At 46.5% G+C, this 17,190-nt stretch overlaps 1 protein-coding gene across 1 annotated transcript in view; it reads left to right on the forward strand.

The window, feature by feature from the left end:
• LOC106606243 (rho GTPase-activating protein 44) overlaps positions 1-17,190 on the forward strand; it is a 111,947-nt gene that overhangs the window by 67,475 nt on the left and 27,282 nt on the right. Inside the window, 10 exon segments of the mRNA XM_045719723.1 lie at positions 5,186-5,262; positions 5,535-5,652; positions 6,556-6,624; positions 7,492-7,573; positions 7,742-7,869; positions 8,804-8,915; positions 13,128-13,209; positions 13,724-13,804; positions 16,445-16,564; positions 16,841-16,932. Coding sequence (XP_045575679.1) covers positions 5,186-5,262; positions 5,535-5,652; positions 6,556-6,624; positions 7,492-7,573; positions 7,742-7,869; positions 8,804-8,915; positions 13,128-13,209; positions 13,724-13,804; positions 16,445-16,564; positions 16,841-16,932 — 961 coding nt within the window.

The following is a 17,190-nucleotide window of genomic DNA, read 5'->3' on the forward strand; positions in this document are numbered from 1 at the left end:
GAGTCCTACTGCCCCTATGATGAGTTGAGTCCTACTGTCACTATGATGAGGTGAGTCCTACTGTCCCTATGATGAGGTGAGTTCTACTGTCCCTATGATTAGTTGAGTCCTACTATCCCTATGATGAGGTGAGTCCTACTGTCACTATGATGAGTTGAGTCCTACTTTCACTAGGATGAGGTGAGTCCTACTTTCACTATGATGAGGTGAGTCCTACTTTCACTATGATGAGGTGAGTCCTACTGTCCCTATGATGAGTTGAGTCCTACTGTCCCTATGATGAGGTTAGTCCTACTGTCCCTATGATGAGGTGAGTCCTACTGTCCCTATGACGAGGTGAGTCCCACTGTCCCTATGATGAGGTGAGTCCTACTTTCACTATGATGAGGTGAGTCCTACTTTCACCATGATGAGGTGAGTCCTACTTTCATGAGTCCTACTGTCACTATGATGAGGTGAGTCCTACTGTCACTATGATGAGTTGAGTCCTACTTTCACTAGGATGAGGTGAGTCCTACTTTCACTATGATGAGGTGAGTCCTACTTTCACTATGATGAGGTGAGTCCTACTGTCACTATGATGAGGTGAGTCCTACTGTCCCTATGATGAGTTGAGTCCTACTGTCCCTATGATGAGGTGAGTCCTACTTTCACTATGATGAGGTGAGTCCTACTGTCCCTATGATGAGTTGAGTCCTACTGTCCCTATGATGAGTTGAGTCCTACAGTCCCTATGATGAGTTGAGTCCTACTGTCACTATGATGAGGTGAGTCCTACTGTCCCTATGATGAGGTGAGTCCTACTGTCCCTATGATGAGTTGAGTCCTACTGTCTCTATGATCAGGTGAGTCCTACTGTCCCTATGATGAGGTGAGTCCTACTTTCATGAGTCCTACTGTCCCTATGATGAGGTGAGTCCTACTTTCACTATGATGAGGTGAGTCCTACTTTCACTATGATGAGGTGAGTCCTACTTTCATGAGTCCTACTGTCACTATGATGAGTTGAGTCCTACTTTCACTATGATGAGGTGAGTCCTACTGTCCCTATGATTAGTTGAGTCCTACTGCCCCTATGATGAGTTGAGTCCTACTGTCACTATGATGAGGTGAGTCCTACTGTCCCTATGATGAGGTGAGTCCTACTATCCCTATGATGAGGTGAGTCCTACTGTCACTATGATGAGTTGAGTCCTACTTTCACTAGGATGAGGTGAGTCCTACTTTCACTATGATGAGGTGAGTCCTACTTTCACTATGATGAGGTGAGTCCTACTGTCCCTATGATGAGTTGAGTCCTACTGTCCCTATGATGAGGTGAGTCCTACTGTCCCTATGATGAGGTGAGTCCTACTGTCCCTATGACGAGGTGAGTCCCACTGTCCCTATGATGAGGTGAGTCCTACTTTCACTATGATGAGGTGAGTCCTACTTTCACCATGATGAGGTGAGTCCTACTTTCATGAGTCCTACTGTCACTATGATGAGTTGAGTCCTACTTTCACTATGATGAGGTGAGTCCTACTGTCCCTATGATTAGTTGAGTCCTACTGCCCCTATGATGAGTTGAGTCCTACTGTCACTATGATGAGGTGAGTCCTACTGTCCCTATGATGAGGTGAGTTCTACTGTCCCTATGATGAGGTGAGTCCTACTGTCCCTATGATGAGGTGAGTCCTACTGTCACTATGATGAGTTGAGTCCTACTTTCACTAGGATGAGGTGAGTCCTACTTTCACTATGATGAGGTGAGTCCTACTTTCACTATGATGAGGTGAGTCCTACTGTCCCTATGATGAGTTGAGTCCTACTGTCCCTATGATGAGGTGAGTCCTACTTTCACTATGATGAGGTGAGTCCTACTGTCCCTATGATGAGTTGAGTCCTACTGTCCCTATGATGAGTTGAGTCCTACAGTCCCTATGATGAGTTGAGTCCTACTGTCACTATGATGAGGTGAGTCCTACTGTCCCTATGATGAGGTGAGTCCTACTGTCCCTATGATGAGTTGAGTCCTACTGTCCCTATGATGAGGTGAGTCCTACTGTCCCTATGATGAGGTGAGTCCTACTTTCATGAGTCCTACTGTCCCTATGATGAGTTGAGTCCTACTGTCCCTATGATGAGTTGAGTCCTACTGTCCCTATGATGAGGTGAGTCCTACTGTCCCTATGATGAGGTGAGTCCTACTGTCCCTATGATGAGGTGAGTCCTACTGTCACTATGATTAGGTGAGTCCTACTGTCCCTATGATGAGGTGAGTCCTACTGTCCCTATGATGAGGTGAGTCCTACTGTCCCTATGATGAGGTGAGTCCTACTGTCCCTATGATGAGGTGAGTCCTACTTTCACTATGATGAGGTGAGTCCTACTTTCACTATGATGAGGTGAGTCCTACTTTCATGAGTCCTACTGTCACTATGATGAGTTGAGTCCTACTTTCACTATGATGAGGTGAGTCCTACTGTCCCTATGATTAGTTGAGTCCTACTGCCCCTATGATGAGTTGAGTCCTACTGTCACTATGATGAGGTGAGTCCTACTGTCCCTATGATGAGGTGAGTTCTACTGTCCCTATGATGAGGTGAGTCCTACTATCCCTATGATGAGGTGAGTCCTACTGTCACTATGATGAGTTGAGTCCTACTTTCACTAGGATGAGGTGAGTCCTACTTTCACTATGATGAGGTGAGTCCTACTTTCACTATGATGAGGTGAGTCCTACTGTCCCTATGATGAGTTGAGTCCTACTGTCCCTATGATGAGGTTAGTCCTACTGTCCCTATGATGAGGTGAGTCCTACTGTCCCTATGACGAGGTGAGTCCCACTGTCCCTATGATGAGGTGAGTCCTACTTTCACTATGATGAGGTGAGTCCTACTTTCACCATGATGAGGTGAGTCCTACTTTCATGAGTCCTACTGTCACTATGATGAGGTGAGTCCTACTGTCACTATGATGAGTTGAGTCCTACTTTCACTAGGATGAGGTGAGTCCTACTTTCACTATGATGAGGTGAGTCCTACTTTCACTATGATGAGGTGAGTCCTACTGTCACTATGATGAGGTGAGTCCTACTGTCCCTATGATGAGTTGAGTCCTACTGTCCCTATGATGAGGTGAGTCCTACTTTCACTATGATGAGGTGAGTCCTACTGTCCCTATGATGAGTTGAGTCCTACTGTCCCTATGATGAGTTGAGTCCTACAGTCCCTATGATGAGTTGAGTCCTACTGTCACTATGATGAGGTGAGTCCTACTGTCCCTATGATGAGGTGAGTCCTACTGTCCCTATGATGAGTTGAGTCCTACTGTCTCTATGATCAGGTGAGTCCTACTGTCCCTATGATGAGGTGAGTCCTACTTTCATGAGTCCTACTGTCCCTATGATGAGTTGAGTCCTACTGTCCCTATGATGAGTTGAGTCCTACTGTCCCTATGATGAGGTGAGTCCTACTGTCCCTATGATGAGGTGAGTCCTACTGTCCCTATGATGAGGTGAGTCCTACTGTCACTATGATTAGGTGAGTCCTACTGTCCCTATGATGAGGTGAGTCCTACTGTCCCTATGATGAGGTGAGTCCTACTGTCCCTATGATGAGGTGAGTCCTACTGTCCCTATGATGAGGTGAGTCCTACTTTCACTATGATGAGGTGAGTCCTACTTTCACTATGATGAGGTGAGTCCTACTTTCATGAGTCCTACTGTCACTATGATGAGTTGAGTCCTACTTTCACTATGATGAGGTGAGTCCTACTGTCCCTATGATTAGTTGAGTCCTACTGCCCCTATGATGAGTTGAGTCCTACTGTCACTATGATGAGGTGAGTCCTACTGTCCCTATGATGAGGTGAGTTCTACTGTCCCTATGATGAGGTGAGTCCTACTATCCCTATGATGAGGTGAGTCCTACTGTCACTATGATGAGTTGAGTCCTACTTTCACTAGGATGAGGTGAGTCCTACTTTCACTATGATGAGGTGAGTCCTACTTTCACTATGATGAGGTGAGTCCTACTGTCCCTATGATGAGTTGAGTCCTACTGTCCCTATGATGAGGTGAGTCCTACTGTCCCTATGATGAGTTGAGTCCTACTGTCCCTATGATGAGTTGAGTCCTACTGTCCCTATGATGAGTTGAGTCCTACAGTCCCTATGATGAGTTGAGTCCTACTGTCACTATGATGAGGTGAGTCCTACTGTCCCTATGATGAGGTGAGTCCTACTGTCCCTATGATGTGAGTCCTACTGTCCCTATGATGAGTTGAGTCCTACTGTCACTATGATGAGGTGAGTCCTAATTTCACTATGATGAGGTGAGTCCTACTTTCACTATGATGAGGTGAGTCCTACTTTCATGAGTCCTACTGTCACTATGATGAGTTGAGTCCTACTTTCACTATGATGAGGTGAGTCCTACTGTCCCTATGATGAGGTGAGTCCAGCTTTCACTATGATGAGGTGAGTCCTACTGTCCCTATGATGAGTTGAGTCCTACTGTCCCTATGATGAGTTGAGTCCTACTGTCCCTATGATGAGGTGAGTCCTACTGTCCCTATGATGAGTTGAGTCCTACTTTCACTATGATGAGGTGAGTCCTACTTTCATGAGTCCTACTGTCCCTATGATGAGTTGAGGTCTACTGTCCCTATGATGAGTTGAGTCCTACTGTCTCTATGATGAGGTGAGTCCTACTGTCCCTATGATGAGGTGAGTCCTACTTTCATGAGTCCTACTGTCCCTATGATGAGTTGAGTCCTACTGTCCCTATGATGAGTTCAGTCCTACTGTCCCTATGATGAGGTGAGTCCTACTGTCCCTATGATGAGGTGAGTCCTACTGTCCTTATGATGAGGTGAGTCCTACTTTCATGAGTCCTACTGTCCCTATGATGAGTTGAGTCCTACTGTCCCTATGATGAGGTGAGGTCTACTGTCCCTAGCCATACATTACTTGAAGTTATAATTGTTATAATTGCTGTCCAGAGGCTGCCCACAACATTCACCATTTCTATCTCTGACTGAACATGATCGTTAAGACACAATGTCAGCATGTTCATTATTGTCTATTAACTTCAGGGTGGTGGATTATTCCTCCCATCTCCACTGACAGATAACTAGTAGATAACTGAATGTAGTGGAGATACATTATAGAGGAGGTTTGATGTGTTCCTGTCTCTTCCCAGGTGGACATTCCCAACATCCAGAAACAGAGGAAACATTTAGCCAAGCTGGTCCTGGACATGGACTCAGCTCGCACACGGTGAGGGATGGACTGCATGTTAACATACCTTCTACCCTCTTCACTGGCCTTCACGTCTTAAGACATGCTCATGTTTACAATAATGCTTAGACGAGCATGTTCCTTCCCTCCGTTGTTGTGTCTCAAATTGCATCCTAATCCCTATATAGAGCGCTACTGGTCAGAAGTAGTGCACTATATAGCCTGGAATAGGATGCCATTTGGGATGCTGTCTGTGTGTTGTCGTTCCATCCTTCCTCCTAACTCTTCTTCTGTCTCCTCCTTTCCTGTAGGTTTCACCAGTCGTCCAAGTCCTCCAGTCACCCTAGCAACCTGCAGGCGGGCGGGGCCAAGGGGGAGGCCCTCAGAGAGGAGATGGAAGAGGCAGCCAATCGGATGGAGATCTGCAGGGTGAGTCACAGGGTTCTAGAAGTTCAGGCTCCTCCTCCTTCACCTACTGTATTCCACTGTCTCCCCCCACACCATGAAACTACATTAACCACTACAAGGTCACAGACTGTATTAACCACTACAAGGTTACAGACTGTATTAACCACTACAAGGTTACAGACTGTATTAACCACTACAAGGTTACAGGCTGTATTAACCACAACAAGGTTACAGACTGTATTAACCACTACAAGGTTACAGACTGTATTAACCACTACAATGTTACAGGCTGTATTAACCATTACAAGGTTACAGGTTACATTAACCACTACAAGGTTACTGACTGTATTAACCACTACAAGGTTACTGACTGTATTAACCACTACAAGGTTACAGGCTGTATTAACCACTACAAGGTTACAGGCTGTATTAACCACTACAAGGTTACTGACTGTATTAACCACTACAAGGTTACTGACTGTATTAACCACTACAAGGTTACAGACTGTATTAACCACTACAAGGTTACAGGCTGTATTAACCACTACAAGGTTACAGGCTGTATTAACCACTACAAGGTTACTGACTGTATTAACCACTACAAGGTTACAGACTGTATTAACCACTACAAGGTTACAGACTGTATTAACCACTACAAGGTTACAGGCTGTATTAACCACTACAAGGTTACAGGCTGTATTAACCACTACAAGGTTACAGACTGTATTAACCACTACAAGGTTACTGACTGTATTAACCACTACAAGGTTACAGGCTGTATTAACCACTACAAGGTTACAGGCTGTATTAACCACTACAAGGTTACAGACTGTATTAACCACTACAAGGTTACTGACTGTATTAACCACTACAAGGTTACTGACTGTATTTAGGTTTATGGTAATTTCTTATTTTCTTTTCCAGGATCAACTATCAGCGGATATGTATAATTTTGTGGCCAAAGAAATAGACTATGCAAACTACTTTCAGACGGTTAGTACATTGTCTGTATCAATGCATTTACCCTTCAGATGACCTTGACTCCTTTTACAGTCATATAGCTGAGCTGGTGTTTAAACCTCACTTTTTTACCCTTCTGTCCCTCTGTGTCTCTCTGTCCTTCTGTCACTCTCTGTCCCTCTGTGTCTCCCTCTGTGTCCTACTGTCTCCCTCTGTGTCCCTCTGTCACCCTCTGTTTCCCTGTGTGTCTCTCTGTCTCCCTCTCTGTCTCTGTCCCCCTCTCTGTCTCTGTGTCACTGTGCCCCTCTCTGTCTCTGTGTCACTGTCCCCCTCTCTGTCTCTGTCCCCCTCTCTGTCTCTGTGTCACTGTGCCCCTCTCTGTCTCTGTGTCACTGTCCCCCTCTCTGTCTCTGTGTCTCTGTCCCCCTCTCTGTCTCTGTGTCACTGTGCCCCTCTCTGTCTCTGTGTCACTGTCCCCCTCTCTGTCCCTGTGTCTCTGTGCCCCTCTCTGTCCCTGTGTCTCTGTGCCCCTCTCTGTCTCTGTGTCTCTGTGCCCCTCTCTGTCTCTGTGTCTCTGTGCCCCTCTCTGTCTCTGTGTCTCTGTCCCCCTCTCTGTCTCTGTGTCACTGTCCCCCTCTCTGTGTCTGTGTCTCTGTGCCCCTCTCTGTCCCTGTGTCTCTGTGCCCCTCTCTGTCTCTGTGTCTCTGTGCCCCTCTCTGTCTCTGTTTCTGTCCCCGTCTGTCCCTGTGTCTCTGTCCCCCTGTCTGTCCCTGTGTCTCTGTCCCCCTGTCTGTCCCTGTGTCTCTGTCCCCCTCTCCGTCTCTGTGTCTCTGTCCCCCTCTCTGTCTCTGTGTCTCTGTGCCCTTCTCTGTCCCTGTGTCTCTGTGTGTCTCCCTGTAGCTCATAGAGATCCAGGCAGAATATCACAGGAAGTCTCTAGAGATCCTCCAGAGTGTCCTGCCCACCATTAAAGCTCACCAGGGTGAGTTAGTGTGTGTGTGTGTGTGTGTGTGTGTGTGTGTGTGTGTGTGTGTGTGTGTGTGTGTGTGTGAGAGAGAGAGAGCTTGTCCATGCCTGCACATGTGTATGTGCACATGCCTGTCTGCTCCTCGTGTGTCTAACTGTTGTATAATGTGTTGTACCGCCACAGAGGCGTGGGTGGAGAAGCCTTCGTATGGCAAGGCCCTGGAGGAACACCTGACCATCAGCAGCAGAGAGATCGCCTTCCCCATCGAGGCCTGTGTCACAATGCTGCTGGAGTGTGGCATGCAGGAGGAGGTATAGACAAAGATGAAGCCTGCTTTACACTAAGTTTCCCAGACCCAGATGAAGCCTACTTAACAGTACTAAGTTTCCCAGACCCAGATGAAGCCTACTTAACAGTACTAAGTTTCCCAGACCCAGATGAAGCCTACTTAACAGTAGTAAGTTTCCCAGACCCAGATGAAGCCTACTTAACAGTACTAAGTTTCCCAGACCCAGATGAAGCCTACTTAACAGTACTAAGTTTCCCAGACCCAGATGAAGCCTACTTAACAGTACTAAGTTTCCCAGACCCAGATGAAGCCTACTTAACAGTACTAAGTTCCCCAGACCCAGATGAAGCCTACTTAACAGTACTAAGTTTCCCAGACCCAGATGAAGCCTAATTAACACTACTAAACATTCTGATTACAGAGTAGCGTTAATATAGGATTTAGCCGTTAGAGAGTGTTTATTGTAGACAAAGTTACAGTATGTACTAGATTTATATTTCACTATTTATCTCTATGATGACCCTGCTCTGATTCCCTGAATTTCTGACTCCCTGTCTTCCCTGACTCCCTGTCTTCCCGACTCCCTGTCTTCCCGTCTTCCCGACTCCCTGTCTTCCTGACTCCCTGTCTTCCTGACTCCCTGTCTTCCTGACTCCCTGTCCTCCTGTCTTCCTGACTCCCTGTCCTCCTGTCTTCCTGACTCCCTGTTTTCCTGTCTTCCTGACTCCCTGACTCCCTGTCTTCCTGTCTTCTTGACTCCCTGTCCTCCTGTCTTCCTGACTCCCTGTCCTCCTGTCTTCCTGACTCCCTGTCTTCCTGACTCCCTGTCTTCCTGTCTTCCTGACTCCCTGTCTTCCTGACTCCCTGTCTTCCTGTCTTCCTGACTTCCTGTCTTCCTGACTCCCTATCTTCCTGTCTTCCTGACTTCCTGTCTTCCTGACTCCCTGTGTGTGTAGGGTCTGTTCAGAGTGGCTCCCTCGGCCTCCAAGCTGAAGAAGCTGAAGGCCTCCCTGGACTGTGGTGTTATGGACGTACAGGAGTATTCAGCTGACCCCCACGCCATCGCAGGTTACCTTACACACCCAGACACAGTATATGGAAACACTCAAATACACTCCCATGCATTTAACCCTTGTATTTGTAAATAAGTATTTCAAAATACCCTCAAATATAATTTTATAGACTATTTCGTTTTTCCAAATAACCATAAAAATATATATTTTTAAATTTTAGTAAATATTAAAATAAGTATTTTAAATACTACACTGAACAAAAATATAAATGCATCATTTAAAGTTTTGGTCCTATGTTTCATGAGCTGAAATAAAAGATCCCAGAAATATTCCATACGCACAAAAAGCTTATTTCTCTCAAATGCTGTGCTCAAATTTGTTTACATCCCTGTTAGTGAGCATTTCTCCTTTGCAAGATAATCCATCCACCTGACAGGTGTGGCATATCAAGAAGCTGATTAAACGGCATGATCATTACACAGGTGCACCTTGTGTTGGAAACAATAAAAGGCCACTCTAAAATGTGCAGTTTTGTCACACAACACAATGCCACAGATGTCTCAAATTTCGAGTGAGTGTGCAATTGGCATGCTAACTGCAGGAATGTCCACCAGAGCGGTTGCCAGAGAATTGAATGTTCATTTCTCTATCATAAGCTGCCTCCAACAGCGTTTTAGAGAATTTGCCAATACGGCCTCACAACTGCAGACCACGTGTACGGCGTTGTGTGGGCGAGCAGTTTGCTGATGTCAACGTTGTGAACAGAGTGCCCCATGGTGGTGGTGAGGCTATAGTATGGGCAGGCATAAGCTACGGACAACGAACACAATGGCATTTTATCCATTGCAATTTGAATGCACAGAGATACCGTGACGAGATCCTGAGGCCCATTGTCGTGCCATTCATCTGCCACCACCTCATGTTTCAGCATAATAATGCACAGCCCCATGTCACAAGGATCTGTACACAATTCTAAAAATGTCCCAGTTCTTCCATGGTCTACATACTCACCAGACATGTCACCCACTGAGCATGTTTGTGATGCTCTGGATCGCCGTGTATGACAGCGTGTTCCAGTTCCCACCAATATCCAGCAACTTTGCACAGCCATTCAAGTAGAGTGGGACAACATTCCACAGGCCACAATCAACAGCCTGATCAACTCTATGTGAAGGTGTGTTGCGCTGCATGAGGCAAATGGTCACACCAGATACTGACTGGTTTTCTGATCCACACCCCTACCTTTTTTATAAGGTATCTGTGACCAACAGATGCATGTCTGTATTCCCAGTAATGTGACATCCATAGATTAGGGCTTAATGAATTTATTTAAATTGACCGATTTACTTATATTAACTGCAACTCAGTAAAATCTTAGAAATGATTGCAGGTTACGTTTATATTTTTGTTGAGTATAGATACTCAAATACACAGGTATTTGAACCCAGGTCTGACATGCATATGCACACACCATCGCAGATTAATTTACACCCCCACACGCCTCTTACCTCGCTCTCTCTGGCTCAGGCTCTGGTCTCCATAACAACGAGCCTTTAGCTAGATCCATTGTCTATATATAACCATTAGATATAACTCTGCTTTCAGGAGATTCATGCCTACAGAAATACATACATCAATGTTAGGTCAACACAATCAAGGCTTCTTGTGTTTGTGGAAGACTGTTGTCTTTCACATCTTGTTGCCTATTTCCTTCACACCTTGTTGCCTATTTCCTTGTTGCTGTAAGGGCTGTCGTGAGAGAGAGTAGACCAAGGTGCAGCGGAGTTAGTGTTCATCATTGAATATTTAATAGCAGAAAGAACACTATACAAAACAAAATGAGAAAACTGACAGCCGAACAGTCCTGTCAGGTGCAAACACTAACAGAAACAATTACCCACAAAACCCAAAGGAAAAACATGCTCCTTATGTGTCACTCCCAATCAGCAACAACACTCTACAGCTGTGCCTGATTGGAAGCCACACGGCCAAAATCAATGAAACAAACCAACATAGAAAAATGCACATAGAACGCCCACCCAATGTAACACCCTGGCCTAACCAAAATAAAGAACAAAAACCCCTCTCTATGGCCAGGGCGTTACAGTTGCCTATTTCCTAACATCCTCCTCCTCCACTAGTGAGCTGGGCTGCGTCCCAAATGACATCATATTCCCTATTTAGTGCACTACTGTTGACCAGGACCCATATGGTTCTGGTCAAAAGTAGTGCACTATATAGGGAATAGGGGCCCTGGTCAAAAGTAGTGCACTACATAGGGAATAGGGGCCCTGGTCAAAAGTAGTGCACTACATAGGGAATAGGGGTCGGTCATCATGAACTGCTTTGAGAGGCTGGTCATGGCCCACATCAAGGCCAGCATGCCAGGCACACTGGACCCAGTCTAGTTTGAATACCTCTCCAACAGAACCAAGGAAGATGCCATTTCCATCACTATTAACACATCTGGACAAGAGGAACACCTACATGAGAATGCTGTTCATTGACTACAGTTCAGCATTCAACACTATTGTTCCCTCCAAGCTTGACACCAAGCTCAGAGCGTCCTCAGTTCTCTTCTGTACTTCCTGTTCACCCACGACCGTGTGGCTTTGCAAGACACCAACTCCATCATCAAGTTTGCTGACGACACAACGGTTGTAGGCCTGATAACCAACAACGATGAGTCAGCCAATAGGGAGGAGCTGAGTGAACTGACATTATGGTACCAGGACAACACCCTCCACATCAGCAAAACAAATGAGTTGATTGTTGACTAGAGGAGTAGAGGAGGGAACATGCTCCGCTCCACATCGACAGGACTGCAGTGGAGAGGGTCAGCAGTTTAAGTTCCTCTGCGTCCACATCACAGAGGACTTGACATGGACCAACAACACCACCCCTCTTGTCTTAACTTCCTGAGGCGGCTGAAGAAATCTGTCTTGCCACCCCGGGTCCTCTCCAAATACTACTGCTGAACCATGGAGAGTGTCCTGACCGGCTGCATCACGGCCTGGTACGGGAACGGCTCTGTCCACAACCACAAGGCCCAGTACATCACTGGGACCGTGCTCCCACCCATCCAGGACATCTACTAGAAACTGCTCTGATTCTCAGCACTTTAGCACACACACACACACACACACACACACACACACACACACACACACACACACACACACACACACACACACACACACACACACACACAACACACACCCCCCCCCACACACACACATACATACACACGACATATAACTATACACACACACACACACACACTATACACACACACACACACACACACACACACACACACACACACACACACACACCATCCACAGACATATATACACACACACCCACACAGACATACACACAGACATACACACACACACACTCACACACACATAAATACACACAGACATATATACACATACACACACACACACATACACACACACACAGAAATACACACCCACACGCACAAACACACACATACACATACTGGACTATAATATTGGACTATAAATTGTGCCTTCCTGTATTATACTGATGCTAAAATGTTTCTTCTATTCTACTGAGCCATTTACTTTATGTTGGTATTCTTATCATGTATTATTTCTTATTGCTGTTGCATTGTCGAGTAAGGATTTCATTGGACGGTGTATACCATGTGTATCCCGTACTTACGACTAATAAAACTTGAAAGGTGAAACTTGATTTGGCCCTGGAGTTTAGTTCAGCTGTGGGGCTAGAGGAAGACATCCCTTAACATCTCCCAAGTGATCTGCTTGTGTTTTCCCTAGACGTTCTCTATCCTAAAGGCTTCCTTGTAATGTTGCTATCCACTTCCTTGAGTAATCGGAGGAAGGCAGTGTTGTGTGTGTGTGTATTCTCATTAGTATTCTGAACAGAGAAAACCACACCTCCACTAGGCCTAATGAGATTCTCTCTCTCTTTCTCTCTTCCTTGCTTTCTCTCTCTCTCTCTCTCTCTCTCTCTCTCTCTCTCTCTCTCTCTCTCTCCATCCCTCTTCCTCCCTTTCTCTCTCCATCTCTCTTTCTCCATCCCGCTGTCCCCCTCTCTCTCTCTCTTCTCATCTCTCTCCCTCCCTCCCTCCCTCCCTCCCTCCCTCCCTCCCTCCCTCCCTCCCTCCCTCCCTCCCTCCCTCCCTCCCTCCCTCCCCTCCCTCCATCCCGTTCTCTCTCTCTCTCTGCCTCTCTCTCTCTCCCTCCCTCCGTCTCTCCATCCCTCTCTTCCTCAGGGGCTCTGAAATCATACCTCCGTGAGCTTCCAGAGCCACTGATGACCAGTGAACTTTACGAGGACTGGATTCAGGCGTCAAAGTGAGTAGAGATTCCCTTCATAACCCCAGCATCTCTACTGCAGATAACAGATCTCTTCATAACCACAGCATCTCTATTGCAGATAACAGATCCCTTCATAACTTCAGCATCTCTAATACAGATAACAGATCCCTTCATAACCTCAGCATCTCTACTGCAGATAACAGATCCCTTTTAGTCATGTTGAAGACCTGGACATGACTTTCCTAATTCTATAGAGAGAGCTCCACAAAGAAGGGAACAAACTGTACCATAATGACAGAACAGACAGTGACCATTATCACAATAATAGACAGTGTTAACACAGTGTTTGTCAACCTCCGGCCCGTGGTTCGGCACTGGTCCCTGGGTTGATGCTTACCGGTCCCTCAGATGGTTAGCTGACACCAATTAGCCTCTCAATGACCATACACTGCAGCCTGCTGGTCTCCCTGGTAGGAAACAATACTGAGAAAAACACTGCCTTGACTACAACACACCCTGAGCCCTGTTCACTGTTCTCTTCCCCATCCAGTATTCAGGATATGGACAAGAGACTACAAGCTCTGCTGGCGGCGTGTGAAAAACTACCAACTGACAACTTCAACAATTTCAGGTCAGTACCCATCTCTCCCTCCCTCTCTACAGTCTACATAGACCTACTGATAGTAGGCATGGACCCTCCAGTGAGGATCTGTTTTATATGTTTGGGTTGTTGCCAGGCTGAAGTTTCCTCTAGATTCAGATCTAGGATCAGCTTCCCCTCCCCCACTCTGAACCTTAACCATTAGTGGGGGAATTGCAAAACTGACCCAAGGTCGGCGTCTAGGGTCAACTTCAACCTAGTAATGTTGTTTATGAGATGAATCAGTGGTCTCTAGTTTAGATTGTGTTTTATCTGGGTGTTAAAGTTCTGAGTCTGTGACACTATGTTTACACAGGCAGACCAATTCGGATCTTAAAAACGAATTGGTCTTTTGACCAATCAGATCACCTCTGAAAAAGATCTGATGTAAAAAAGATCTGATGTGATTGGTCAAAAGAACAATTAGTGGAGATCAGAATGGAGCAGCCTGTGTAGATTCAGCCTGTGACTTGGACCTCCTATCAGGGCTAGAGTCCCTTTGACTTGAACCTCCTATCAGGGCTGGAGTCCCTGTGACTTGGACCTCCTATCAGGGCTAGAGTCCTCACTTGGACCTCCTATCAGGGCTAGAGTCCCTGTGACTTGGACCTCCTATCAGGGCTAGAGTCCCTGTGACTTGGACCTCCTATCAGGGCTAGAGTCCCTGTGACTTGGACCTCCTATCAGGGCTAGAGTCCCTGTGACTTGAACCTCCTATCAGGGCTAGAGTCCCTGTGACTTGAACCTCCTATCAGGGCTAGAGTCCCTGTGACTTGGCCTCTTATCAGGGCTAGAGTCCCTGTGAATTGGACCTCCTATCAGGGCTAGAGTCCCTGTGACTTGAACCTCCTATCAGGGCTAGAGTCCCTGTGACTTGAACCTCCTATCAGGGCTAGAGTCCCTGTGACTTGGACCTCCTATCAGGGCTAGAGTCCCTGTCACTTGGACCTCCTATCAGGGCTAGAGTCCCTGTCACTTGGACCTCCTATCAGGGCTAGAGTCCCTGTGACTTGGACCTCCTATCAGGGCTAGAGTCCCTGTGACTTGGACCTCCTATCAGGGCTAGAGTCCTGGTGACTTGGACCTCCTATCAGGGCTGGAGTTCCTGTGACTTGGACCTCCTATCAGGGCTGGGGTCCCTGTGACTTGAACCTCCTATCAGGGCTGGAGTTCCTGTGACTTGGACCTCCTATCAGGGCTGGAGTACCTGTGACTTGAACCTCCTATCAGGGCTAGAGTCCCTGTGACTTGAACCTCCTATCAGGGCTGGAGTACCTGTGACAGTGTTCACTAAAATATTGATAACCAATAGAGAACATCAGGGAATGTGTGTGTGTGTGTGTGTGTGTGTGTGTGTGTTGTGGTGTGTGTGTGTGTGTGTGTGTGTGTGTGTGTGTGTGTGTGATTTCACTGTATAGTTTGAAAGCTGAACAAATAGGCCATAATGTAAAGTCACGCTGATTTGAACATATCAAGGAGTCTTCCTTCTGGGGAGTTTTCCCTTGCCACTGCTGCTGATTGGTCTTTAGGGTTCCAGGTCTAGTTACTGTGATGCTGCTTGGTATTTAGGGTTACAGGTCTAGTTACTGTGATGCTGCTTGGTATTTAGGGTTCCAGGTCTGGTTACTGTGATGCTGCTTGGTCTTTAGAGTTCCAGGTCTAGTTACTGTGATGCTGCTTGGTCTTTAGGGTTCCAGGTCTAGTTACTGTGATGCTGCTTGGTGTTTAGTGTTCCAGGTCTGGTTACTGTGATGCTGCTTGGTATTTAGGGTTCCAGGTCTGGTTACTGTGATGCTGCTTGGTCTTTAGGGTTCCAGGTCTAGTTACTGTGATGCTGCTTGGTCTTTAGGGTTCCAGGTCTAGTTACTGTGATGCTGCTTGGTGTTTAGTGTTCCAGGTCTGGTTACTGTGATGCTGCTTGGTCTTTAGGGTTCCAGGTCTGGTTACTGTGATGCTGCTTGGTCTTTAGGGTTCCAGGTCTGGTTACTGTGATGCTGCTTGGTCTTTAGGGTTCCAGGTCTGGTTACTGTGATGCTGCTTGGTCTTTAGGGTTCCAGGTCTGGTTACTGTGATGCTGCTTGGTCTTTAGAGTTCCAGGTCTGGTTACTGTGATGCTGCTTGGTCTTTAGGGTTCCAGGTCTAGTTACTGTGATGCTGCTTGGTCTTTTGAGTTCCAGGTCTGGTTACTGTGATGCTGCTTGGTCTTTAGGGTTCCAGGTCTGGTTACTGTGATGCTGCTTGGTCTTTAGGGTTCCAGGTCTGGTTACTGTGATGCTGCTTGGAATTTAGGGTTCCAGGTCTGGTTACTGTGATGCTGCTTGGTCTTTAGGGTTCCAGGTCTAGTTACTGTGATGCTGCTTGGTCTTTAGGGTTCCAGGTCTGGTTACTGTGATGCTGCTTGGTCTTTAGGGTTCCAGGTCTGGTTACTGTGATGCTGTCTTGGAATTTAGGGTTACAGGTCTAGTTACTGTGATGCTGCTTGGTATTTAGGGTTCCAGGTCTGGTTACTGTGATGCTGCTTGGAATTTAGAGTTACAGGTCTGGTTACTGTAAAGCATGTGGTGATTAACTGATTGAGTCATTGATTGATAGACTGATTGATTGAGTGTATATTTCTCCTCTTCCTATCAGATACTTAATCAAGTTCCTAGCCAAGCTAGGAGATTATCAGGACTCCAACAAGATGACTCCTGGTAACATGGCCATAGTTCTGGGTCCCAACCTGCTCTGGACTCACTCCAACGAGAGTGGGTACGTGTCCTGTCCTCCCTTCTCTCTCTCTCTCTCTCTCTCTCCGTCTCTCTCCGTCTCTCTCTCCTCAAAATACGCTGCCTTATCAGTCAGCGTTTTAGTGGTCTTTTGACTGTCTGCGGAGGGAATCTTGAAGTACTTTTGATGCATGTGGTTCACTTTACCCGGTAACCTATCGAATAGTCCCAAAAGTGCAAACTCCCAAGTTAAATCAAGTTCACCTCACATTGTTTCAGTGATTTGTTTCCTGTCTGACTGAGTGCTTGTTGTTTCCAGGAACATGACAGAGATGATGACCACAGTGTCTCTTCAGATAGTGGGGATCATAGAACCCATCATACAGCACTCTGACTGGTTCTTCCCTGGAGGTGAGACACACATACACACACACACACACACACACACACACACACACACACACACACACACACACACACACACACACACACACACACACACACACACACACACACACACACACACACACACACACACACGCACACACACACACACCTTTAAACACACACACACACACTCACATACACGCACATACACACACACATACATACCTGCAAACACACACACACACACTCACACACACGCACGCAGGCACACACACACAAACA

The sequence above is a fragment of the Salmo salar genome, chromosome ssa06 (genome assembly GCF_905237065.1).
Source record: "Salmo salar chromosome ssa06, Ssal_v3.1, whole genome shotgun sequence".
In the NCBI taxonomy this organism is placed as follows: Eukaryota; Metazoa; Chordata; class Actinopteri; order Salmoniformes; family Salmonidae; genus Salmo; species Salmo salar.